The sequence below is a fragment of the Bos mutus genome, chromosome 24, assembly GCF_027580195.1.
Source record: "Bos mutus isolate GX-2022 chromosome 24, NWIPB_WYAK_1.1, whole genome shotgun sequence".
In the NCBI taxonomy this organism is placed as follows: domain Eukaryota; kingdom Metazoa; phylum Chordata; class Mammalia; order Artiodactyla; family Bovidae; genus Bos; species Bos mutus.
The window spans coordinates 37,823,178-37,850,393 of record NC_091640.1 but is presented as its reverse complement, the minus strand read 5'-3'; the positions used below and the strand labels follow the sequence as shown (position 1 = coordinate 37,850,393).

General features: G+C 42.2%; 1 protein-coding gene across 2 annotated transcripts in view; it reads left to right on the top strand.

Moving 5' to 3' along the window:
* Window positions 1-27,216, top strand: part of DLGAP1 (DLG associated protein 1) — a 678,150-nt gene that overhangs the window by 514,274 nt on the left and 136,660 nt on the right. For both annotated transcript variants that reach the window (XM_070361550.1, XM_070361551.1), the window contains 2 exons: window positions 11,381-11,558; window positions 19,387-19,627. In XM_070361550.1, the coding sequence (XP_070217651.1) occupies window positions 11,381-11,558; window positions 19,387-19,627 (419 nt within the window). The remainder of the gene's footprint in view (window positions 1-11,380; window positions 11,559-19,386; window positions 19,628-27,216) is intronic.

Here is a 27,216-nt window from a genome sequence, read left to right as displayed (position 1 = left end):
TTTAAAATGGATAACCAACAAGGTCCTACTGTATAGAACATGGAACTCTATTCAATGTTATGTGGCAGCCTGGATGAGAAGGGAGTTTGGGGGACTCACATATATGTATAGCTGAGTCCCTTTGCTGTCTACCTGAAACTATCATGACATTGTTAATCAGCTATACTCCAATAAGCTTATTGGAGTATATAATAAGTTTAAAAAATAATAAATAAATAAAAGTTGTCCAAAGGAAGCTTACCAGAAGCCGACAGGGTGACTACAAGCCAAACAATAATTCCAAAACTTTTTAGACTTCACCCCAAGATGATTTTCTACAGAACAGAAAGCAATAGCCATTCTGTATTCCACTCTTGTCAGCACATATTTGAAAGGTTGAGTTTGGATCCAGGTACTCTGTTGCCAAAGAAAAAATAACAAATTGGACCCACTTTAGAGATGAGTTATCAAGTTATCAAGGAGCACCTACAAATCTTGACATACAAGGACCAGACGAAGGAGGACGTGTCACCAGGAGAAGGGAGGCTTAGCTAGGGCTTGACACCTGTGTTCTAAACAACTGAAGACTCACACATGGACGGGAGGGAGGTCTTCCTTGAGACCTTCTGAAAGGCTAGAAGTGAGTGTAGACACAGAGCATCCAACAAGGGGGATTAGAAGAAAACCAGCACTAAAAGAATTATTTAAGACTGTCTTTAGTTGCGTTTTTCTCTTCCTCGAGTTAAGTCAGAATGTGAAGCACTTTATGAAAAAATCTATCAAAAGACTTTCACACAGGCTTTAATGACTCCGATTTGTCAATGTCAGCTTACATCTGTGTAAGAACATCTCTTCTGCCCTGACACTTTTTAAATTGAAAGAAACACTCTCCCTTCAGCTCAAAGCAGCATTTACATCCCTCCTTAGAATTAGGACTCTTTACTAACTGGTACATTTGAATTGTCATCCTGTCTTCCTTAGTGATGACATTATTTCTTTCCTTAACCAGTTCATAGACTGACACTCCTGTCAAAAGTCTTTCTATAATCTCTAACTGCTTGTAGAATTATTTTCCTGGATGTCTTAATCATGGCAATCCAATTTAGTCTCAATGTTACTGTATCAAGTTTTAATTACATTACTGTTTTGCAATCACTAGAGCAGTAAAATTATACTCAGATTTATTACTATGCTTTTCACCAAACGATAGAAGTATTTTTCTGTTTTCAGCCATAGCAATAATAGTTCCTGAAATACTACATTATTGGGTGTCCCTAAAACTTACCTTAAATGATCAATAGAGTATCTTTTTGGAGGAAAAATAATGACAGTTTGTTTTTATTATATTGGTCCCCAAAGTTGCTGGTAGCTTGATTGCTAAGAAATGAAATAGAAAAGTTAAGTACTTCTGTTAAAGTAAGATTTCTACTTTCGAGTATATACTCAAAAGAATTGAAAGCAGGGACTCAAACAGATATTTGTACACAGTGTTATAGCAGTGTTATTCACAATAGCTAACAGGTAGAAGCAACCCAAGTGTCTGTTGATGGATGAATGAATAAACAAAATGTGGTGAATAGAATGATGGAATATTATTAAGTAATATTAAAGCAAGGAAATTCTGACACATGCTGCAACATGGATGAACCTTGAAGACATTATGCTAAGCAAAACAAGCCAAACACTATGATTCCACTTATGTGAGGTACTTAAGAGTCATCGAACTCATAGAGACAGAAAGTAAGATGGTCAGGGAAGGAAGGATGAGGAGTTAGTGTTCAATGGTACAGAGTTTCAGTTTAAGATGATGATACAGTTTTGTGGTTAGATGATGGTGACAGTTGTACAACCCTGTAAAAGTTCTTGATGCTACCCAACTGTACACTTAAAAATGGATGATGAAATATTCAGTTCAGTTCAGTTCAATTGTTCAGTCGTGTCCGACTATTTGCAACCCCATGAATTGCAGCACGCCAGGCCTCCCTGTCCATCACCAACTCCCAGAGTTCACCCAAACCCCTGTCCACCAAGTCGGTGATGCCATCCAGCCTTCTCATCCTCCGTCGTCCCCTTCTCCTCCTGCCCCCAACCCCTCCCAGCACCAGAGTCTTTTCCAATGAGTCAGCTCTTCGCATGAGGTGGCCAAAGTATTGGCGTTTCAGCTTTAGCATCAATCTTCCAAAGAACACCCAGGACTGATCTCCTTTAGAATGGACTGGTTGGATCTCTTTGCAGTCCAAGGGACTCTCAAGAGTCTTCTCCAATACCACAGTTCAAAAGCATCAATATTACTCAGCTATAAAAAAGAATACATTTGAGTCAGTGATAATGAGGTGGATGAACCCAGAGCCTAGGGTACAGAGTGAAGTCAGAAAGAGAAAGACAAATATTGTATATTAACACGTGTTTGGAACCTAGAAAGATGGTCCTGACGAACCTATTTGCAGGGCAGCAATGAAGATGCAGACACAAAGAACAGACTTGCAGACACAGCCGGGGAAGGAGAGGGCGGGACGCGTTGAGAGAGGAGCATGGAAACACACACATCACATGTAAGACAGAGAGCCCATGGGAATTTGCTGTGTGAAGCAGGGAGCTCAGCCCAGTGCTCTGTGACAACCTAGAGGAGTGGGAGAGGGTGGGATGTGGGAAGGAAGTTCAAGAGGGAGTGGACATATGTATACCTGTGGCTGATTCATGTTGATGTATGGCAGAAAAAAACCACAATATTATAAAGCAGTTATCCTCCAATTAGAATTAAAAAACAAACAAAAAATGGTTGAAATGGTGGATTTTATGTTATTTATATTTGCCACAATGAGAGAGAGATGCTAATTATCCAGTAAATTCTCACAGCTCTAAGGGACTTTCCTTAGTTAAGGTGGTTAAGTCCACCGTTAAGACTCTGCCTTCCAATGCAGGGGCTGAGGGTTGCATCCCTGGGTGGGGAATTAAGATCCCAAATGGCAACCCACTCCAGTACTCTTGCCTGGAAAATTCCATGGACAGAAGAGCCTGGTAGGCTACAGTCCACAGGGTTGCAAAGAGTCGGACACGACTAAGCAACTTCACTTCATACCATGCGGTGGACTTCCTAGGTGGCGCTAGTGATAAAGAACCCACCTGCCAATGCAGGAGACATAAGAGACATGAGTTCAATCCCTGGGTCAGGAAGACTCCCTGGAGGAGGGCATAGCAACCCACTCCAGTATTCTTGCTTGGAGAATCCCATGGATAGAGGAGCCTGGCAGGCTACAGTCCATAGTCAGACAAGACTGAAGGGACTTAGCATGGACGCAGGCATGCCATGCGGTGCTGCCAAGAGAAAGAAAAATGCTCACAGCTCTATAAGGCAGTATTGTTCTCTATTTTAAACAAGGAGGAAGCGTGGCTTCCCCAGTACCATGGAGCCAACTGAGATTCAAAGCCAGCTTGTTATAACACGGAGCCAAGTTCAGCAGAGCAAGTTCCCCGCTGTGAAACTGCTTGATCGAATCCTGGTCTCTTGCATAGCAGGCGGATTCTTTACCGCTGAGCCACCAAGGAAGTCCACTAAGGGCAACTGCCACTCCACAAATCTCATTTCTCTTTGAATTATTTTAATCAATTTAGTGATCATTTTGGTCCTAATCAAGCTAAAGGGAAGAGAATTGTAGGAATCATTTTGAGGTGATACGTAAGACTTGTTTTTATAAAACTGACTACCTGGAACCAAAGAAAGCAAAACAGCCCCGTGCTGCAGCTGCTGTTCAGTTCTAGGCGGGATCTGCCTTCATGGACATGTACTGTGTACTCACACAGACCTCCTTGGATGTTAAAAGCATACCAGAGCTCCCAAATTCCTGCATGCAAGTCTTTGAAGCAATTCTTTGTGTATGAAGCACTGTATCCTCAGTCAGCCATCAATAAAACTCTGCTGGGCACATCTGAATACTAAGAAAGGTTCTTTCCTTACTGCTCCCAAAGAGAGAAATCAATTCCCCTGGGTCTGTATAACATGAGAAGAGTTAATGTCCTGCTTAGGGCTTCCCTGGTGGCTCAGACAGTAAAGAATCTGCCTGCAATGCAGGAGACCTAGGTTTGATCCTTGGGTGGGGAAGATACCCTGGAGAAAGAAATGGCAACCCATTCCAGTATTCTTGCCTGGATAATTCCATGGACAGAGGAGCCTGGCGGGCTACACAGTCCATGGGGTCACAAAGAGTAGGACACGACTGAGTGACTAACACTTTCCATCACTGAGGAATAGATCTCCAAAGGGACCTACCTGGCCCCTCAAGTCTTCACCTTCCATGATGCCTTGATTCTCTTCAGGTCCTCGTCAGGTCTTACTGGGTTTCTTGTCACAGTGCCTTGGTGGACTTCAGACTCTCCACACTCCCCCCCAACCTCACACTTATTCAACAAAATTTTAAGGAAATCTAATAATATGATGCAAAGAGCCGACTCATTGGAAAAGACCCTGATGCTGGGAAAGATAGAGGGCAGGAGGAGAAGGGGATGACAGAGGATGAGATAGGTGGAGGGCATCACTGACTCAATGGACATGAATCTGAACAAATTCCAGGAGATAGTGAAGGACAGGGAAGCCTGGGTGTGCTGCAGTCCATGGGGTTGCAAAGAGCTGGACATGACTTAGCAACTGAACAACAGCAATGTATGCCAGCCACTGTGCTACGCTTTGGGAACACAGTGATGATTCCATATAATCCCATGACCCCAGATGTGGTCGATGCCTTCCGGAACCCACAGTTTTATGGGGGAGACTGGCCAGCAGGCAGTTACAACTGCAATAAGCCTCTGATGAGAGCAGGCTCAGCTATGTACATATCAGCTTCCTGGGCACTGTCCTCTGCCCTGAGCCTCCAAGTTTTTGCTCCCTGGGTCTGGAATGACTTCTATCTGGCTCACTCTTACCTGATGACAGTCTATCAGGGTCTGAGAGACTCCAAGCTGTCCTCTCTCCAAAGCTTTTCCTAATACCTCTACTCCAAATAAGTCTCTTCTTTGCTACTTTCTTCTTGCCTCTTTCTTGAATACTTATTATATGTTTGTGTACTAAGTCGCTTCAGCTGTATCCAGCTCTGTGGCCCCATGGGCTGTAGCCCGCCAGGCTCCTCTGTCCATGGCATTCTCCAGGCAAGAATGCTGGTGTTGCCATGCCTTCCTCCAGGGGATCTTCCCAACCCAGGAATCAAACCCACATCTCCTATGTCTCCTGCATTGGCAGGTGGGTTCTTTACCACTAACACCAACTGGGAAGCCCTATTATAAGCACAAACAGATTATCTTCAAGTTTGTTTGGCATATTTGTCTCTGTCTGGAGACTGACGTTATCAAAGGCAGGAGTCACATGTTCTCTGCAGCGTCTAGCACAAGCATTATGAATAGTTGGCATCTGATTTGTGTTGTCTTAAATCTAACATTGCACAGTCTCAAGAATCTATAGGAAAGAATGTTTGAATTCCAAGTATCTTTCTTGGAATTCTGCGCCCTTCTCCAGGGGGTTGCACAGTTTCAGAAATTTCTGTGCCCTTCTCCAGGGGCTCTTCCTGACCCAGGGATTGAACCTAAGTCTCTTGCATCTCCTGCATTGGCAGGTGAGTTCTTTGGCTAGTTCTTCCAACTAGCACCACCTGGGAAGTCCTTCCAAGTGTCAGAAGAGCCTAAATATGATGGATAAACATATTTGGCACCCTGTAAGAACTGCATTTTATGTTGAAAGTTGCTAGGGTTGATGAATCATTGTCAGAAGAACTGCACCTTTATTTTGGACAAGATCCACTTTATAACTAAAATGCAGTATCCCAGTTTCTAGCATACGGCTTTGCAGATACCCAGCCTGTGGCTCTTTGATAATCTTCCCAGTAGAACAGTCAACAAATCCCCACCCATATCGGTTTTTTTCTCTACAGAGTGAAACTAATGGAGCAAAGATAAATCCCCAAGATTATTTTCTCATCTTCCTTTTACCCCACCCTGGGCTTCTAAGAGATAGCAAGGTCTACAACACTTGGCAGTGTCATGTCTCCCAGAAATAATGCTGACATTCATTCCCTGTGTCAAACATTTATGGAGGAAGAGCAACAAAGAACACAAGAGACCTATGGGAGTTTGTTCCTTCAGTCTGAATCTTAAAATGTAGAAGTTGCTCCTGTGTCTAAGCTGTGCTGTTCTGATGGGGCTAATCAGTTTGTGAAATGGATCCCTTTATGAAGTTAAAGTTCTAAGAAACAGAAGGAAAATGAAGTGTTTAAGGAACAATATGGTGTTGCAAAAGAAGTTTGAAAAAAGACTCTAAGTGGCTGTCAATGAATCTCTCAGTCTGTTTTTCTGGGAATGTCTTAACTTCTTTTTTGAAAGATAGTTTTTCTGTATATAGACTTCTTTGTTGACCATCTTTTTCATTCAGTACTTGGAATATTTCATCTCAATGCCCTCTATCGTCCTTGATTTATGATGAGAAGTAGCTTTTAATCTTACTGATGATTCCCTGTAAGTGATGAGTCATTTCTTTCTGCTTTCAAGATTTTCTCATTGTCTTTGCCTTTTGACATTTCTACAAGGCTATGGTTAGGTGTGGGTCTCACTGAGTTTATAGTATTTTGAGTTTTTTTAAGCTTCTTAGATATATAAGAGTTTTCATCAGATTTGGGATGTTTTTGGCCACTAATTCTTCAGATGTATTTTCTACCTCTCCTTCTGGAACTCCAATTACATGTATGTTGGTATGTTTGATGGTGTCCCACCATCTATGAAGCTCTGTATGTTCTTCCTTATTCTTTTCTTTTAATTTCTCAGCCTGCGTAATCTCTCTTCAGGTTTATTCTTCTTCATGGGGCTTGCTCTGAGCCCCTTGAGTAAGTTTTCCATTTTATTTGTTATTATGTAGTTATCGGTGACTCAGTGGTAAAGAATCTGCCTGCAATGCAGGAGACCTGGGTTCGATCCCTGGGTTGGGAAGAGCCCCTGGAGGAGAGCATGGCAACCCACTCCAGTGTTCTTGCCTGGAGAATCCCATGGACCGAGGAGCCTACAGGGCTACAGTCCACGGGCTCGAAAAGAGTCGGACATGACCCAGTGATAGAACACATGCACGGTGCTGTCCATTAGATCCCTGCAGCTTGTTCATCTTGTGGAGTTACAATGTTAGTGATATATTACAGGATTAGTCATTTTCTCTTTGGGAACACTGATTTAAAATGTTGTGTTCTCAGACAGAGAGAACAGACTTGTGGTTGCAAAGGTAAAGGGGGGCAGGGGGAGGGATGGATTGGGAGTTTGAAATTAACAGAGGTAAACTATTATATCTAGAATGCATAAACAACAAGGTCCTACTGTGTAGCACAGGGAACTATATTCAATATCCTGTGGTAAACCATAATGGGAAAGAATATGAAAAAAATGGATTATATATGTGTGTGTGTGCATGTGTGTGTGTGTATGAATCATCTTGCTGTACAGCAGAAATTCACACAACATTGTAAATCAACTTACTTAATATAGGTTATCACAGAATATGAAGCGTAGTTGATTTACAATATTGTGTTAATTTCTGCTGTACAGCAAAGTGATTCGTATATATAAATGTATCTATATATAAACACATGCATTCTTTTTCATATTCTTTCCCATTATGGTAAATTAACTATACTCCAATAAAATTATCTTTTAAAATAAACATAATTAAAATAAAACTATACTTAAAAAGTAAAATGTATTAAATGTTGTTTTCCAAGTATTATTGCATTTTTTCTTTTTGCAATGGAAACCTTACTGATACACTGGCCAGACTTGTTTGTCTAGCTGTCTCACTGCCATCTAAGGGCATCCCATCTTTGGGTGCAGTTAAAGGACATTATAATGAATGGGGCTCAACCAGGCCAAAATCTCAATTCCATTGGGATAAGCCATAAAAGGTTAACTTAGCATAAGCAATTTAGGGAGAAAGTGAAATATGATAGCTGTCATTTGAATAGGCTAATATCGATCATTAATCTAATCTAAGAGCTAATGTTTCTGAATATGCACATTCCTTTTCTACTTAGCAAATCAACTTCCTCTAGAGTTGATAATCAACTCATTCTCTTTTGGTGTTTCTTTCATGAGTGTTTCATCTTCAGGAGCACCGTACCCTTTATGATGAGAGCTGTGGGCTCTACTCTCTAAGTGGACAAGATCAAAGAGCTCATTTCCTTATATTTCGTGTATCATTAAAGTAGGTGTTGTTTCATCAGGAATGACTCACCAAAGTAGAACTATTCGATATCTTCTGAATGATTTTCCAGTTTGGAATTATGCTTTATTTCATAACGAGTGGCCGGAGTGAATGATTGTTTCAAGGATGCCTCATTTCTCCATCTCAGCCAGCAGACACACACTCATTGTTCAAAACACTGAGCTTTTCACTTCTTCTTTTGAATGTAGACCATTTATGAAACAGCTGCCCCCAATGCTGCCCTGATAACTGTTTGGAAGCGCAGCATCATTTATGTTGGCAATACCATTGCTCTGGGTCAGGCTACAAAATAGCCAAAGAAACACATTTGTCTTCTCTCAGGTTCTAGTGGAAGTGAACTTTGGGCTGTAAATGCTTCTAGCGAAGGCTCTCTTTCCCTAGAAGAGATCTCAATGGGAAAATTTACTCTTCAGTGTATTTGTTTTCTGACGGGGATTTTTGGCACGAGCATTTATAAAGTGGTCCATGGTGGCTCAGACAGTAAAGCGTCTGTCTACAATGCGGGAGACCTGGGTTCCATCCCTGTGTCGGGAAGATCCGCTGGAGAAGGAAATGGCAATGCACTCCAGTACTATTGCCTGGAAAATCCCATGGACAGAGAAGCCTGGTAGGCTACAGTCCATGGGGTTGCAAAAACTCGGACATGACTGAGCGACTTCACTTTCCTTTCCTTTCCATGGTGGATCTCCATAATGGCACATAATGCATGCAAAATACTTGCCTGATCTGGCAGAGGTATTTTTATGTTTGGCAGCTACTTTTAGGATCCATAGGGAACACTGCTAGAACAATCAGTTTCTCTTTTGTATTAGTAAAATACACAAGGATTTTGATGCTAAATTCCAGATCTATTCTAATTTGGCCCCTCGTTCAGTGTAGTTGCAAAAAGTGGCCACTAATCAAATCCTTAGCTTTTAGTATTAAATTTACCAGGGGCTTCCCTGGTGATCAGATGGTCAAGAATCTGCCTGCAATGGAGGAGACCTGGGTTGGATCCCTGGGTTGGGAATGGACATGAGTCTGAGCAAACTCCTCAAGATAGGACAGAGGAGATAGGAAATGACAGAGGAGCCTGGCATGCTGCAGTTCATGGGGTCACAAAGAGTTGGACACCACTTAGCAACTGAACAACAAGTATTAAATTTATAAATTAATTTAGGAAGTCTAAAATTTTTTACAATATTGAGTTTCACATCCAGGAAAATTGTTTTTATTTACGACTTGCTTATTAAGCCTTGCATAAAGTTTTACTACTTTTTCAAAAATTTTTATTACTTTTTCAAAAATTTCTGGTGCACCTCTTTTTCATAGCTTCAACTTATTATGTTTATCATTTTGAATGGATTTTTAAATTAAAATTTCTATTTGGTGGTGGCAGTATATAGAAAAACTATTGATTTCTCTGTTTTTACCCTGTATGTAACTATTTGGGCAATCACTCTTATTAGTTCTAAAAGTTTTCAGTTGATTTTGTCTTCTAGCGAATTAATTGTATAATCTATAAATACTCAAAGTTTCTCTCTTTCTTCAGAATATTTATATTCTCTATTTCTTTTTTCGTTTCCAATTTCATTAGCTATGATCTCCAGAAAAATTATAAATAATAGAAGCTTATTGGGCCTACATCTTTCTCCTTATCAACTTTTTAAATTGCAGACAATATTAGAGCAAATTTTTTTAATTTAATAACGAAAGAAACAAAATCACCCTGAATCCCACACAAAAATAAACTTCAAAAATTACTTAAAAAACACAGACATAGAAAACAAACTTATGGTTACCAGAGGGGAAAGAGGGGAGGAGGGATAAATTAGGAGTTTAGGATTAAAATATACAAACTGCTGTGTATAAAATAGATTTAAAAAATAAACCAAGGTCCTACTGTATAGCACAAGGAACTATATTCAGTATCTTGTAATAGTGTATAAAGAAGAATATATAACTAAACCACTTTGCTGCACACCTAAAACTAACACAACATTGTAAATCAGCTATATTTCAATAAAAATTTTTTAATTACTAAAACAATTGTTTTTATGTGTACAGAAAGGGTAAGGAAGGCTATACAGGAAGTTGCTATGGGTAGTTCTTCCAGGGGAGTGGAATTCTGGAGCAGGAACAAGGGGAGACCCACTTTCTGCTCTGTGCACTTCTGGATAGCTTGGCTTTTTGAGAAGTACAATTTCTGCTTTTATAATTTTAAAATGCATCTTGGGAAATAGTCTTACGAGTATAATGTATGTAAGACTTGTCTTTGGATATCAAGATTTAGAGATGTGCACATGTTAACGTCTAAAATTTAAGTTTTGTTCACTGTTAAGTCTCAACTAAATTAGAAAAGATTAAACAGATGATAGAAAGATGGATAGAGATATTGATAGAGTTATAGGCAGACACCCATTTGCCATTTGCCATTAGTAGAAAATCCAAAAAAAAAAAGGACAATCTTGTTTGTAGGACATATATTAAGCTAACCTTAAAAGTGCATTCCAGTATACAGTAGGTGCAAATACTGTTTGCTTCCACTTATGTGAGATACCTAGAATAGTCAAATTCATAGTCAGATGCCAGGGTAGATGCCAGGGGCTTCGGCTGTAGAGGGGAGGGGGGATCAAGGGATGGGGAGGGAGGGAGTGGGGATGGGGAGCTAGTGTTTACTGGGGACAGAGTTTCAGTTTAGGAAGGTGAAACATTCGGGGACGGATGATGGTGAGAGTTGCCCAACAATGTGAATATACTTAGTGCCACTGAAGTGCACAGTTAAATATGGTTGAATCGTGCATTTTATATATTATGTGACTTTTACCACAATAAAAAATAAAATAGAAGATGGCATAGAAGAGAAATGAGTACAAAGGGAAAGCTCACAAATTACAACCGGGAAGAATTCTAGGGCAGGCATGGCAGCTACACGATGCCCCTAGGATGTCTAGGAAAATGTGATTGAGGACATTATTTCATGGGCTGAAGGAATTATAATTGCTCTCAATGATTTCCCATCAAAAGCTTTCTTCCCAGACCCCACGGGGGATGCACGGGAGGGCATCTGTGTTACTCGCGCCAGTATGTAGGGTGGCAATGGCAGTCGGAACTTGCCCTGTCTTACTCCCGGCTGCACGGTGGAACAGGACTCGACGCATACTCTCCGTTGTTCTCCTCCAGGATTTCCAATGAGCACTCCCCCAAACTCCAGATCCGGAGTCACAGTTACCTGAGGGCGGTCAGTGAGGTCTCCATCAACCGAAGCCTCGACAGCCTTGACCCTGCGGGACTGCTCACGTCCCCGAAGTTCCGCTCCAGGAACGAGAGCTACATGCGCGCCATGAGCACCATCAGCCAGGTGAGCCCCGCGACCATGGGCACTGAACTGCACGGGGGAGCTGGGGAAACCCAGGGGGTGTGACGCGAGGAGGCTGACATCCCCCGAGTGATGCTGGTGGGTCAGGCAGGGGCCCAGTCTAAATGCTGCCTGTGACTGGCCACAGCCGGCGCTGGGGACCAACAGTCCTACCAGCAGCAGAGGGGTCCTTGGGCAGCTGGGGTAAAGCACGTGGGGGGAGTCCTTGAGGAAACTCTCTAGCAGTCAGCCTGCACCGGCACATTTATCATTAAGGAGCTGATGGATGAGGCTTCAGTTGCAAAGACATTTGAAGGATGGAAGGACAGGGTGGACGTCATTGGCAAAACCTAAGCAGTGTCTAATCCTAAAAGTATTAAGCAAGTCATCAAACAGGAACAAAGGTTGGGAAATGAGATGTGATCTGTTTATTCCAGCTGGGTCCTAGGTGAATATTGTGTCTTGATTGTAAGACAAGTCTACTTCTAAGAACTGGTACCCAGAATTAGGGATGAAGACTCAGTAACGTTGACTTAATACTGCATCTGAAATACTCAGCTAAAGCTTCTCAGTGCCTCCAGAGAATATGGGAGGGCTGCCTCAACCCAAGGGAGGGTTAAACCTCGGACTCCTGGAGGGTGGACACTGCAGCTTTCAGGGGCCACCAGAGGAGCAGGAGGCGCCTCTTCTGGAGGACAAAAAAAGGGTGTTTTGGGGGTTTTTTTGGAAATAATGTTTAGGAGTTCTAAATTTAATTTTTATCACAGTTTTTTTAAAATAAGCACCATACTTGGGACTTCCTTGGCGGTCCAGGGTTAAGAATCCACCTGCCAATGCAGGGGACACGGGTTCAATCCCTGATTGAAGAGCAATTAAGCCCATGCGCCCAGACTACTGAGCCCAAGAGCCACAACTACTGAAACTCAAGTATCTAGAGTCTGTGCTCCACAAGAGAAGCCACCACAATGAGAAGCCCAAGCACTGCAACTAAAGAGTAGCCCCCACTTGCTGAAATCCGTGAACAGCAACGAAGACCCAGGGCAGACAAAAATTAATTAATTATTTTAAAAAGCACTATACTATTAACTCAGCTAATATTATTGAGCAAAACACTGGGCTAGATTCTGCAAGTTGTTCAATGGTGAATAATGCCTCATTCCTGCTCCCCCAAAGTTTATAGTTTAATGGAGATTATACCAAAAAATAAATAACACATGTTATTTACTTGAATACCAGAAAAACACTGAGATAGGCAGGACAAGAATTGGCCTTAAGAGCCAACTTTACTGGGTCAGGCACTGTGCCAACTGCTTTATATGTTCATAATATTAATCCTTATAAACACCCTGTAAGATATGTAAGTAACCAAAAGTTAGATGGGACTTTGTGGTCATGAAATTGTCAACAAGATACCCAAGAGAATAAAAAAAAAAAAAAAGTGTTCAGTGCCCAGGATTCTAAAGAGAGTGCTTCTAGGCATGGGGTCTAGGAATGTACATTTTAACAGATATTCCAGGTGATTCTAATAAATAATGTATTAATAAAGATTTATTAAAGTAGTATATATCTGAACTTTGAAAAATGCTGGCCTAAAGCAGTTACCGCTAGCACCACATTGGAAGCCCCAAAGCATATGCAAGCAATAGTGTGTGGTTGGAGTTCAGAATACTTGTAGCCGCAGCAGTGGGCAATCTGTTCTGAATTTTGTCTTAGAGGCATCTTTCGTGCACAGCCTTCCATGCAGGGCCAGGGGACTGGACCTTATTCATTAGGAGGGAGACTGACTGAAGATTAATTAAAACTTCAGCTTTTATGCAGGCAAAACAGACAATCAGAACTTTGATGAAGGATAGTTAATCCAGCACCCCCCCCCAAAAAAATTTAATTGTAGGAAAATTGGAGAGAATGAGAAAGAGCCTGAAGAGGCAGAGAGGCTAGTTTGAAAGACTTTGTGATCACCAAGGTGAGAATTAATATTACCGGTGGTGGTGATGGTCGTGCTGCTGCTGCTGTTGATAGCAGCAGCAGTGTTGATGGAGATGGTGCTGGTGATGGTGCTGAGGAGTGTGATGAGGGTGGTGCTAACGATGGTGGTAGCGGTGAAGATGCTAAGGCGGCGGTGTTGAATGGTAGGCTAAGCCCTGAAGCGTCTCTGATCTATCAGAGTAAGACCTTGAAATAGGATCACGCCTCTCATTTTGTCCCCACCATCAAAATAGAGCTTCCTGCTAAAATGTATCCTTGAAAAGCAAAGGCAGCAAGGCTCCAATATCAGGGTAGGGTGGAAGTCAGGAAAAGTTGGCATATTGGATTCCAATGTTTGCCCGATGTACATTTCCTTAAAGAAATCTCCAAGAGTACACATATCTATTTGTGCCAGCTACCGCTGTCCAGTGAGGCTCACTATCCCAACTCTTAGGTAAATATTTGGTGTCTCGTTTGGTGAAACTTGAACTTTGCTTTGTTCTTACTTTTTTTCAATATAAACAATATAATTTTTAAAACTTCTTTAAACTGATCTTTATTCTGGACAGGCTCGTGGTCACATAGCCTTCCAGAATTGTAAAAGAGTCTATAACTCTCCGGTGTCACACCTGAAGAATACATCCATGGGATTAGAATATTTTGCTGGAAATGTTTATACACACCCACTGCTGTCATAACTTCACATGGTTAAAGCAGGAGAGCTTCCTCATCAGGACACACACTCATGCAGCTGCCTGCTTTTAGTCCCTGCGCCACAGATCTGACCTTCCTTGAGACAGTGTCACTTTCTGGTGACAACTTAGTACAATGTCGACAAATCACTGAAGAAGCACGTCTGGGCCCTGATCCAGGGTGGTGGGGGTCAAGTCTGCAATTCAGTGGTGTGATCATTTTGCCTGAAGTAAAATACAGGAAGCAGAGCCACCCTAAATGGATTCCTAATGACACACCATTTTTCTAGTATCATATTCATTTTTCAAGGAACAGAGTATCAGGAAGGATGATTTCAAATTTTCTGTCACCATCCCAGCATTGTCATTATTCAAAGGGAATGATTTCTTCTTCTAAGTAATCCCACTACATATATTCTAGGCTTTTCAACAAGCAGTTGGTGGTTGTGGTGCTGGAGATATCTCTCTTCTAGATCTTCAGTAGCAGCTCTAATAGTATAGAATTTAAGTGCACTATATCCTATTCCTTCTTAAAACCTGATATATTATTCATCAAAGGCTCCTAGAAAGATCAAAGTAAAATGCTGTAAGAAATTGGTATAGAATAACTAAATTGTTTCCGCCATTCATACCTTATAGAAATAAAATATCTCTTAAAACAGATTGCGCTTGGATTATGAGGAGAAACAAACATCTTTTTATATGTTTATTCCCTTTCTACTTTTTTTCCCTATATACACATCTAAAAAATAGGGGCTTTTAAAGTAAGACTTGAGAAGAATTTGAGAACGTCACATTTTAAAAAATATTTGGCATAATAACTCTCATTTCCAAATTAGCCCAATTTACTTCTCAATTTATTTCAAATCCAATCAAACATCTTCACCTAGAATGATAAACTAGACGCCCACAGAGATATTTTGTCCAGTGATGTTTGGGTTTGTACACCATTTTAAAAATGTAAATGTGATAGGGCAGATATTGTACTTGATGGTAATACCAGCAGGTTAGTGGTGACTTTTGACCTAAACTATCCCTTCATTGTATTTGTACCAGGAATGTAAACTGAGATGAATTAAGCATTTTTGAGCACACAGCTAGCCAGTGACAGAACCTAGAACACCTAGGTGTCCTGACTCCTAACTCTTAAGTTTCTTCAATATCTGCTGGAATTGGGATATTAGTGGCAATAATATTGCCAATAATAGTAGTAGTAGTAATGGAAATGAGAAGAATGGAATAGTTACTATATATCACTTACCTGACATATGCTATAAGCTTTGCATATTATCTCATTAATTTCATATCAACTGTAAGAAAGATTGGCTTCCCAGGTAGCTCAGTGGTAAAGAATGTGCCTGCCAACGCAGGAGACGTGGGTTCGATCCGTGGATCTAGAAGATCCCCTGGAGAAGGAAATGGCAACCTACTCCAGTATTCTTGCCTGGAGAATCCCATGGACAGAGGAGCCTGGCAGGCTACAGACATGCACACATGCATAAGAAAGATCATTTTTTAATTTATGAACCTCAGAGAATATAAAATAATATCTAGTATTATGGAATGCCTACTATGTGCCTAGTAATGTTCACTTGTATATTTTATTTTTCTCCTTAAAAGCATCCCTGTGAGGTAGGTATTATTATACCCATTTTACAGATGAGAAAAGTGAGGCTCAGAGAATTGAATTGCCATGATATAGTAGAAGCAGCATTGTTGTTGTTCAATTGCTAAGTCGTGTCCAGTTCTTTGCGACCCCATGAACTGCAGCATGCCAAGCTTCCCTGTCCTTCACTATCTCCTGGAATTTGCTCAGACTTGTGTCCATTGAGTCAGTAATACCATCCAACCACCTCATCCTCTGTGGTTCCCTTCTCCTCCTGCCTTCAATCATTCCCAGCATCAGGTTCTTTTCCAGTGAGTCAGCTCTTTGCATCAGGTGGCCAAAGGATTGGAGCTTCAGCTTCAGCACCAGTCCTTCCAATGAATATTCAGGGTTGATTTCCTTTAGAATCGACTGGTTTGATCTCCTTGCTGTCCAACAGACTCTCAAGAGTCTTATCAAACACCACAGTTTGAAAGCATCAATTCTTCAGCACTCAGCCTTCTCTATAGTCCCACTCACGGCATTAAACCAGATAAAAAAATAAATCCAAATGAATTTAAAATCTGAGCAGTGAAACAAAAGAAAGGCAATTACTAATGAAATGATGGTCCCAGAAATGGTCCCAGAACTGAAAGATATGAATCTGCAGGTTGGGAGGGCCCACCTAGTACCTAGTATAATGAATGGACAAAGATCCCTACAGGGAATGAATGCCATGGTGAAACATTAGATCACTCAGGACCAAAAAAAACAAAACAAAAAAAATCCTAAAAAGCTTCCAGAAGGGATGGGGCAAACCAGCACACACAGAAAGTCTCAGAGGTGAGAAAAACATCTGTTTTCTCAGTCTCTAGCACACACGGAGGCTAAGAGACAAGGAGAGAAGCCGAGAAATACCTCCTCCTTTCAGCCCCCTTCACATTGTTGGCAATGTCTATACCGCCTCCACCGTTAAGAGAGAGCATGCTTCCCAAGAAAGCACTAGAAGATGTGCTCCACTGAAAAGAGGGAATAAAACAGGGAAAGGGGAACTGGGGTACCACGACCAGTTGGATAATGAAAGGCACCCCCAGAATGATGGGAAAGGGAGATCCCAGCATAGCAGTGGGCTTAGCAGCCATAGATTGTAGTAGGAGGCACCCAGACAGATGTTTCAAGGGCAGGAAGGAAACCAAGAGGTTATCAGAGGTCTCTGAACATATCAGGAGATTCATATAAGCGTGTGTCTGGCAATATGGATGCAAATACCATTAAGATTCACCTGGAAGAATTGAAAATGGTTCTTCTGGGGAGGAAGAATTGGGGCTGGGTTGGGGGCTTGCTCTTTGTTTTTATAAGCCATCTACAGCTACTTGACCTATATGTGTGTCTAGGCTGGATAAAGAATCACCTTTTTGTATGAAAAAACGTAGTGACAAACATGAAATATATGGTCATTTGTAAAACTAGGACTAACGAGAGCTACAGTGGGAAATAACACGTACGTGATGTGCTCTGATAATATCAATCTAGTACAACAATTTTTTCTTTTGCCTTTAAATTTTTTTAATACAAAAATACTCATACACAATCTTGCACACACAACTTCCAACCTTAAATGCTATTTCCCCCCAACCAGCAATTCTCAAATCTACATTTCAGTATACTCCCCCAGAAGCGAAGTTCAAGTTTTTAAGGTTGTTGGAACTGGCAGTAGCACCTGGTACCGCAAAGGTGGAGCCTGGCCTCATTCCGTAGCACAACTATTTTTAAGTGACGAACGAACAGAGAGAGCACATGCAGAAGGAAGGAATTGTGAACTGTTTTTAATGGTGGTATGCGCAGCAGTGGTATTAGTTTGCTATTCTGCGGCTGTTGTGTATATACTGTGGAAGAAACCAAATGAATCATTGTAGAATATCCCAAGTCTATCATCTTCTGTGCCCTTGAAAACCAAGATTTTTAGTATGAAATAAAGATATACATATAAATATAATATGGGGCTTCCCAGGTGGTGCTATTGGTAAAGAATCCAACTGCCAATGCAGGAGATGTAAGAGACACAGTTTGATCCCCTGGAGAAGACAGTGACAGCCCACTCCAGTGTTCTTGCCTGGGAAATCCAAAGGACAGAGAAGCCTGGCGGCCTATAGTCTGTTGGGTGGCAAGAGAGTTGGACACAACTGAGCAATTAAACAACCTGGTCTGGCTTTTTTTTTTTTTTAATGTGGTGTTCAAATCCAGGGTAAGTTATATACAGAGGAATATAAGTTAATAAACACCGATTCCTCAAAAGGGGGAACAATTTATTTGGAAGATTTTAAAAACAATTTGTGGACCATATCAGCTTTTTATTGAGAAGAGTAAACCTTTTTTAGATAGCAAGGAGATCCAACCAGTCCATTCTGAAGGAGATCAGCCCTGGGATTTCTTTGGAGGGAATGATGCTGAAGCTGAAATTCCAGTACTTTGGCCACCTCATGTGAAGAGTTGACTCATTGGAAAAGACTCTGATGCTGGGAGGGATTGGGGGCAGGAGGAGAAGGGGACGCCAGAGGATGAGATGGCTGGATGGCACCACTGACTCGATGGACGTGAGTCTCAGTGAACTCCGGGAGTTGGTGATGGACAGGGATGCCTGGCGTGCTGCGATTCATGGGGTTGCAAAGAGTCGGACACGACTGAGCGACTGAACTGAACTGAACTGACTGATACAGTTTGAAAATCTCAATAATAGTGTCTTTCAAAACTGACATATCTGGATTGACCTATTTTTGTGCAGAATATATATATCTTGCCAGAAAATATAGGGCATGTTTCTAGACTTTGCACTAAATATCACTCCAGTCGACACAAATTATTTGACGAACTAATCACTTCCAAAGGCACAATAAAAATACTAGCTTCTAAAACGTCTGTGCCAAAAATTGCCCCATTGAAGTACATGAACTCTGACCGTGGGCTGTAACACTGGCCCCTAGGTTTGCATTTATATCTGCTGGAGAAGGGATAAAGGAAAATTAACACCTCAGCATGAGCTGGAGGAATGATTTCCCAACACCATGCTCCCTTGCATTCTAAAAACAAAGTTCTCTTTCTTTAGAATTTGACTATAAGCTAGATACCACCCCATTAGTCTGCAAGGATACTGTTGTTCAACGGCTCAGTTGTGTCTGTTTGTGACCCCATGGACTGCAGCACGCCAGGCTTCCCTGGCCATCACCAACTCCCGGAGCTTACTCGAACTCATGTCCATGGAGTCAGTGATGCCATCCAACCATCTCATCCTCTGTCGTCCCCTTCTACTCCTGCCCTCAGTCTTTCCCAGCATCAGAGTCTTCCAATGAGTCAGCTCTTCGCATCAGATGGCCAAGTATGGAAGCTTCATCAGTCCTTTCAGTGAATATTCAGGTTTAATTTCCTTTAGAGTTGACTGGTTTGATCTCTTTGCTGAGGAGCTAAAAATACGTTCGAATTTAATGCTATCTGATGGGGCGTTCCTCTCGGGGATGCGGTTTGGAGATGCTCAGAGGGCGAGTTGGCTTCTCCCCGGGAAGAGCGGTTGCTAACGTCCCATCTGGCCCCGCAGGTGAGCGAGATGGAGGTGAACGGGCAGTTCGAGTCGGTGTGCGAGTCGGTGTTCAGCGAGCTGGAGTCGCAGGCGGTGGAAGCCCTGGACCTGCCGATGCCTGGCTGCTTCCGCATGCGGAGCCACAGCTACGTACGAGCCATCGAGAAAGGCTGTTCGCAGGACGACGAGTGCGTGTCGCTGCGGTCCTCCTCCCCGCCGCGCACCACCACCACCGTGAGGACCATCCAAAGCAGCACGGGTGAGTGTGCAGAGCCAGCCCCGCGCACCACCCCCCGCCGCCCGGGCGGCGCCTCAACTGTCCCCAGACACTGCACATGGTCCTCTCGCGGGTGTCACACAGTCTCCGGTCACCAGACCCCACCCACTCCCCGCGAGGCATCCCAGCCTCCGGCCACAGTCACGCACCCCCTTCTAACTCCATCTGCGTCTCCGGAATCACCAGAGGAAACTGCAACTCGGGGACTAAGGGAGACAGCACAGGGGGGAGATGTTCCCAAGATGCCCACACAGCATCCTAGGGCCAGTACTCTCATCCCACCCAACTCCTGCGCTCCATCAGCAGACCCTCCCGTTCAGGGCTATGACCCTCTCCACGAATCAGACACCCTGATTGTTGAGCATCGCAGAGCTGGAAAGCTTTTAAAATCCCAAGATATACACAAAATGACTCTCCCGAAAGACCTGAACTATCATTGAGAGACAATAAGAAATGGATGATGCAGTAACACTGATTGCACAACTTATGTTTTCTTTTATTATACCCAAAGGCAGATTTATTTCATTTTATTTTAGACCTCCTGACTATCTATACGCACCCAGCACCTCCTTTGCACTCTAAACTGAGTTTGGATTTATGCCACTACACTGTCTTTTGATCAGATTTTCATTAGAGAGGCACAGAAGAGATTAGCTGGTTTCCATGACACTGGACCTATATAGGAATATAGCCATGGATTGTGTGTGACAGTGTATGTATTGTTTTGGAGGGTTTCAGGGTGCTTTTTTAAAAAATAACATTTGGGTCCAAGAAGAAAATCCTCTCCATTGTAACTAGTCTTAACTTTGGTAGAATTTAGCATTACTCCAATAAAGACTAGTTCGATAAAAAAGATCATCACATCGAGTCAAGATAAATGATGAATTAATTAGAAGGAAAAATCTATGCTAAACTATTCAGTTTTCATTCTAGGTGCTTCAAATGTCAGCAATTATCATTCAGCTTAGAACTTTCGCTGGCTTGGGAACTAATAGGTTCTCATCTTACTTGCAAGAAAGCCATTAAAGGTTAAACAACAGGTCTTCCTTCTGGACCAAGGCAAATTAAGATCTCAGGATTAGGGAAGAGATGCTTCTAGACCGTGGCTCAGCTGACCCACTGTATCCCAGCACCTCTGGCCCTGGGTGGCCGATTCCCACCAGAGACAGAAGGTGTGCGTTTTTGCTCACTAGGAGATTCTGCACAAACAGCCACAGACGAGGTTAATAAGTTAAATAAAGTTGGTTCAGGAAATGAACACATTTTTAAATTCATTCACGGGCATATTTGTGCGTGTTTACATCTGTGCAATAAGTGTAGCTTGAAGGTGTGGCTGTGTCTCTAGTTTCGTCTTTGGTGTTTCCCTGTTTCCCCGCCACGTCCCCACCCACCTCCCCCCAGCCCTGTCTGATCTGTTCTCTGTACAGCAGATTCATCACTCACCAGCTACTCTCCTGTGCTGCAATTGCTCCTTAAATATGCAAAATTCAGATCCTTGCCCAGAAGGGCCGAGGGAAGGAAAAGGGAACACCCTGCCCCAAATACCCTATTCTGACCTTTCTAAGACCCTTCCCAGGTATGCTGAGGGTTTCCAGAGCTCAGATAATAAGGTCACCAGGTAAAATCCAAGTTGCCAGTTACATGTGAATTTCAGATCAATAGTGAATCATTTTGTAGTGTCAGTATATCCCAAATCTTTCATGGGACCTACTTACACTACAGAATTATCTGTGACATCTGCAGTGTTTGCTAAATCTGACAAGCCTATCAGAGAAGGAGGTGAAGGGGGCCTGGGGTGGGGGTGTCTTGTGTTGTTCAATTTAGAATTGGAGAGGCTTTAGCCAGAGGCCCTGTGTGGGAGAACAGCCAAAAACAGGGAGCAGTCAACGAAAACCCCACAGAGCTGACAACATCCGCTCCACCTTGGGCTCTAGGAGCCTTGTCCTAAGTCCTGGGCCCCGTCAGGGCGGCGAGACTCCAGGCTTGGCTGCAGCTGCAGGGGGTTAGGGGCAGGAAGATGGAACTTGTCATGGGGAATGGTGAAGCACAAAATACCAGATTTGTATACAGGACAGCTGGTGACGTCACCCTTCGTCATCCAAGTCAACATTATATCGTCCTTACAGTCATAGAAAAACAAGCAAACAGTTTAAGAACTAAATGTTATTATAGATTCTAAGTAAAGCCTTTAGAATTCTAATATCACTTTTCAAAGCTTATCTATACCATGGATTTGTTCTTTAAAAAAAAAGTCATTTTAGGATATAATAAGGTTCTGTGCCCTTAATTCTACTTCTGTCATACTTCCTGTATCTCCTTCTTACCCCTTTTCTCTCTCTCTCTCACACACACACACACATATACACAGAGTTTTCCTTCTCTCTGTCATGATGATGTCAGTGCTATTATTAATATGTTTTCTTCTACTGGTTTCCTTCCATAGAAAATCTGCCTTCTCATAGGACCTACTAGTTTTTGAAAGCACGCACTCATCTGTGTTAATCAGGAAATGACTTTGCTCTAATTTTAACCATTTCCCTTGTGCACATAGGTCAGGTTTACATCTGTGTTCAGTAGGATGTGACATAGATTTCGCCTTTGCTCATTATTCTTGGACATTTACAATAGATTTTAAATGTCCTAAACTTCCCTTTGTCTGAAAAACAATTCATTTTTGTCAACTGCAGTTAATAGCTATTAACTTCCCCCCACAACAATCCACATTCTGTCTTTGATTTTTGTCAGCCCATTTTAAATGGTTCAGATGTTTAGCAAACTAGACTATTAAGCTTTTCTCCTCCAGTGTTGTCCATTCCTCATATGAGCAAAAAGAAACCACCTAGAAAGGTCCACAGAAATGTCTGCTGCCATGTGGGAGAGTCAGGAAGATGGGCTCGGCTCCAAGGGGCCCTAAGGAGCCCCTGGTGATATGACCAGGGATTAATGGAGACTCAGAGCCAACTAGGAACTGAGTTGGGGAGTGATGTATAGTTATGCTTCTTTTGGTTAATTGACATTTTGGTTTATCTAACTATGATACAGTCCTATATTATCTCCCTTTATTATCTGCTTCAAGCACTCAGATATCTCTCCACCTAAGAGATTCAAGTAAGTTCCTATATAATCATTGCACCATTGGACTATTTGGTGAGGATTAGAGGTACTGTTCCTTGGTAGCTTAGATGATGAAGAATCTGCCCAAAATGCGGGAGACCTGGGTTCGATCCCTGGGTCAGGAAGATCCTCTGGAGAAGGGAATGGCTACCCATGCCAGAATTCTTGCCTGGAGAATCCTATGGACAGTGGAGCACAGTGGGCTATAGTCCATGGGGTCGAAAAGAATCAGACATGCCTGAGCAACTAACACTAGGAAAGTAAAATTTTTAAGTGATCAGTTAGCCTCATGACTGTGGGAAAACAAGCACCATTACCTCAATCGTCTGAGTATTTTAGGTAAAAGTAGAACTTGGTACTAGAAATAGACCCAAACCTCCACTTCAGAGAACTGGATTCAGCTGGCCTTCTGTGAAATATACAAATGCAATTGGATGTGTTTAAGGATGAGATTTCTTTTTACTTCCTATGCTAAGCGTTCAAGATCTATCGAAAGCATTGCCACATTGCAGCTAGACAGACTTCAATCTGGTGACACAAGAGTCTGGATAAGCATGAACAGTGCATCATCATCGATGGACATGCTCATGCAGATACACACACATACACGTGGTCAGAAAGGACACAAAATATGTCCTTTGCAGTGGTGACGCAGCACACAGAAGCCGGAGGGTCAGTGGGTGTAGACAGAGGATAATAATAATAAAAGCAGTAAGTGTTTATTTAAAACATCTCCCTTTAAATAAACACTTACTGCTTTTTATTATTTTTAAAGCCAATATAATATTTGAGTTAAAATAATACTCTTTCACAAAAATAGGCAAGCTATCATGATACATGATTCTCTGGTCTTTTAAGATATTTCCTTTGGTACATTACAAGAGTTTCAAGAAAGACTTATGTAACAATAATGTGACTTTATGAAGAGTAAGCATGTGCCACACCGTTGCTCCTGATATTTGGCTGGTGTGCTATATTCTTTTCATTAGGGGAAGCTCTTAAAAATGAATGGGGTTGAACTGGTCTCCTGTCCTTCATGGCGCCCCCAGGAAGGGCAGCAAGGGTCCAGGACAGAGCATCCTCCTGGGCAAACAGCCAGGGTCCTCAAGCAGGGAGTTCAACACAGCTTGCCTTTGTGAGTGTGGCTTGGGGCCACAGTGATCACAACACATATTTCCAGTTTGATTTTTCCAACAAGAGCAGTCACATTCTCCTTTAAACAGAGACATGCTTTTCCATAATCTTAACCTCACACACTCTCCCAGCTCCATATACAGAAGCAGTTACCCTGTAGAGCACCTGAGGTCAGGGCTAACTTCTGGGAGTTCTCACAGGTTTGGGTCATCACACCTGGTCAGCCATCCCGTACAGAAAACCACACTGAACCTACCTTCCCTCATCCTACCCTCTGTACAGCCTGCTCCCCACACACCCACCCCCAACAACAAACCCTAAACACACAAGATCTTGAGCAAAATGACATTAAGGTAGTAATTTATATTTATAATACACATGGTAGGCACTCAATAATGGAGAAAGAAAAATAAGAGAAGATGCAGAAAAATACTTGTTTTACTCTGGTATCATTGACATATTACATTGTGTAAGTTTAAGAAACTGTGATTTAAAAACTCAGAGCAAACAAAAGTCCAGAACCAGATGGCTTCACAGGAGAGTTCTATCAAACGTTTCAGTTCAGTTCAGTTCAGTCGCTCAGTCGTGTCCGACTCTTTGGGACCCCATGAATTGCAGCACACCAGGCCTCCCTGTCCATCACCAACTCCTGGAGTTCACCCAGACTCAACGTCCATCGAGTCAGTGATGCCATCCAGCCATCTCATCCTCTGTCGTCCCCTTCTCCTCCTGCCCCCAATCCCTCCCAGCATCAGAGTCTTTTCCAATGAGTCAACTCTTCGCATGAGGTGGCCAAAGTACTGGAGCTTCAGCTTCAGCATCATTCCTTCCAAAGAAATCCCAGGGCTGATCTCCTTCAGAATGGACTAGTTGGATCTCCTTGCAGTCCAAGGGACTCTCAAGAGTCTTCTCCAACACCACAGTTCAAAAGCATCAATTCTTCAGCGCTCAGCCTTCTTCACAGTCCAACTCTCACATCCATACATGACCACAGGAAAAACCATAGCCTTGACTAGACGGACCTTTGTTGGCAAAGTAATGTCTCTGCTTTTGAATATGCTATCTAGGTTGGTCATAACTTTCCTTCCAAGGAGTAAGCGTCTTTTAATTTCATGGCTGCAGTCACCATCTGCAGTGATTTTGGAGCCCCCCAAAAATAAAGTCTGACACTGTTTCCACTGTTTCCCCATCTATTTCCCATGAAGTGATGGGACTGGATGCCATGATCTTAGAGAAGAGTTAACACCTAGCCTTCTGAAACTGTTTTTAAAAACTGCAGAGGAAGGAACACTCCCAAACTCATTCTATGAGGTCACCATCACCCTGATACCAAAACCAGACAAAGATACCACATTGTATACATTTAGGGTGTACAATGAGTTGATTTGATACATGAATGTATTGCTACGTGGTGACCACCATAGTGTTAGCTAACACCTTCATCACTTCACATAATTATCATTTCTTTTTGGTGGTGAGAACATTTAAGATCTATTCTCTTAGCAACTTTGAATGCAACAGTCTTGTTGACTATAATCATGATGCTGTACATTAATCTCCAGAACTTATTCATCTTCTCATTGGCAGTTTGTTCCTTAGATCACCATCTCCGCCTTTCCCCCACCCTCCAGCCCCCAGGAACCACCAATGTATTCTCTGCCTCAGCTTTTCTAGATTCCGTATATATGTGAGATCCTGCAGTATTTGCCTTTCTCTGACTTATTTCATTTAACATAATACCCTCAAGGTCCACCCATGTTGTCACAAATGACAAGATTTCTTCCTTTTCATGACTGAATAATATTCCATCCGGTATCAAATAGACTTACAAAGCAGAAACAGACTTACAGACTGAGAGGATGGATTTATGGTGGCTGAGGGGAAGGATGGAGGGAAGGGTGGGGGGAAGGGATAGTTAGGGAGTTTGGGAAGGTTATGTACACACTGCTGTATTTAAAATGGATCACCAACAAGGACCTACTGTATAGCAGAGGGAACTCTGCTCAGTGTTATGTGGCAGCCCGGATGGGGGTTGGGGGGGTTGGGGCAGAAGGGATACATGTGTGTATATGACTGAGTCACTATGCTGTGTGCCTGAAACTATCACAGCATTGTTAATCAGCTGTACTACAATATAAAATAAAAAGGGTTTCTAATTTAAAAAATTAAAAACTATTTCATTGTGGACCTGTATACTCCATCTTCATCCACCCATCCCTCCAGGGACACTTAGATTGTTTCCATATTGGGTCATTGTGAATAATGCTGCAATGAGTACGAGGGAGAGTTGCTCACTGACTCTTTGCGACCCGTGGACTGTAGCCCGCCAGGCTCCTTTGTCCACGGAATTCTCAAGGCAAGAATACTGGAGTGGGTTGCCATTTCCTTCTCCAGGAACACTGCAGTGACCAGCAGAAAAATACTTAACTACCTCACAAACTCCATATTCAACAGATGTTTGCATAATCAAGGTGACTTTCCCAGGGAAATAGTATTGCTATTAAAACAGGTTGAATCATAAAATATTAGCAATAGAAGAAAATTCTACATCATCCAGTCCACAGGTCTGCAAACCACAACCTAGGGGCCAAATCTAACCTGCTTCCTATTTTTATAAATAAAGTTTATGAACATAAAGTCACACTCCTTTGTTTACATATTATCTGTGCCTGCTTTTACCCTTTCACAGCAGAACTGAGTAGTTGCTGAAGACCATATGGTCCAGAAAGTCAAAAATATTTGCTCTCTGGCCTTTTACTGAAAAAGGTTATCACCACTGATCTCATCCACAGAACTCATTTTAAGGTAGGAAAACTAAGACCCAGAGTGGTGGGCCTCTAGCTGGAAGCAAAATCAGAATAAAACGCCAGGTCAGCCAGCCATCACCCTTGGCTTGTTTGAGCCCCAGCTCTACAAATTCACCAAGAATCCTTAGAGTTCAGAGGAAGTTCACTTCTTTCGAACAGGCACAAAGTTAATTAACAGGTTGTTTTTATAAAGCAATGAAGGAAAGGTTCAGAAGTCCAAAGGACAGATATAGGCCAGAAGTTTTTTTTAAACAAAGAACCTTTCTTTTCTACTCGAGATAAGATCAAGCAATAAATTTCAGATCTTGCCTGGACTGGTTTCTTGTCCCTCTGCTTATGAGGCTCCCTTCCTTGAATTTCTCCAAATATCCATGTAGGACTGGAGACATCCACTTCCTCCCATCTTAGGAGGATTAGACCAGAAAAAAAGAGCCAGATTTGTAGTAAAAACTATGCCTTTTGTGAGGAAACTTCTCTGTTTTTTAATATCTGAGAAAACGGACTGTGATGATTCTA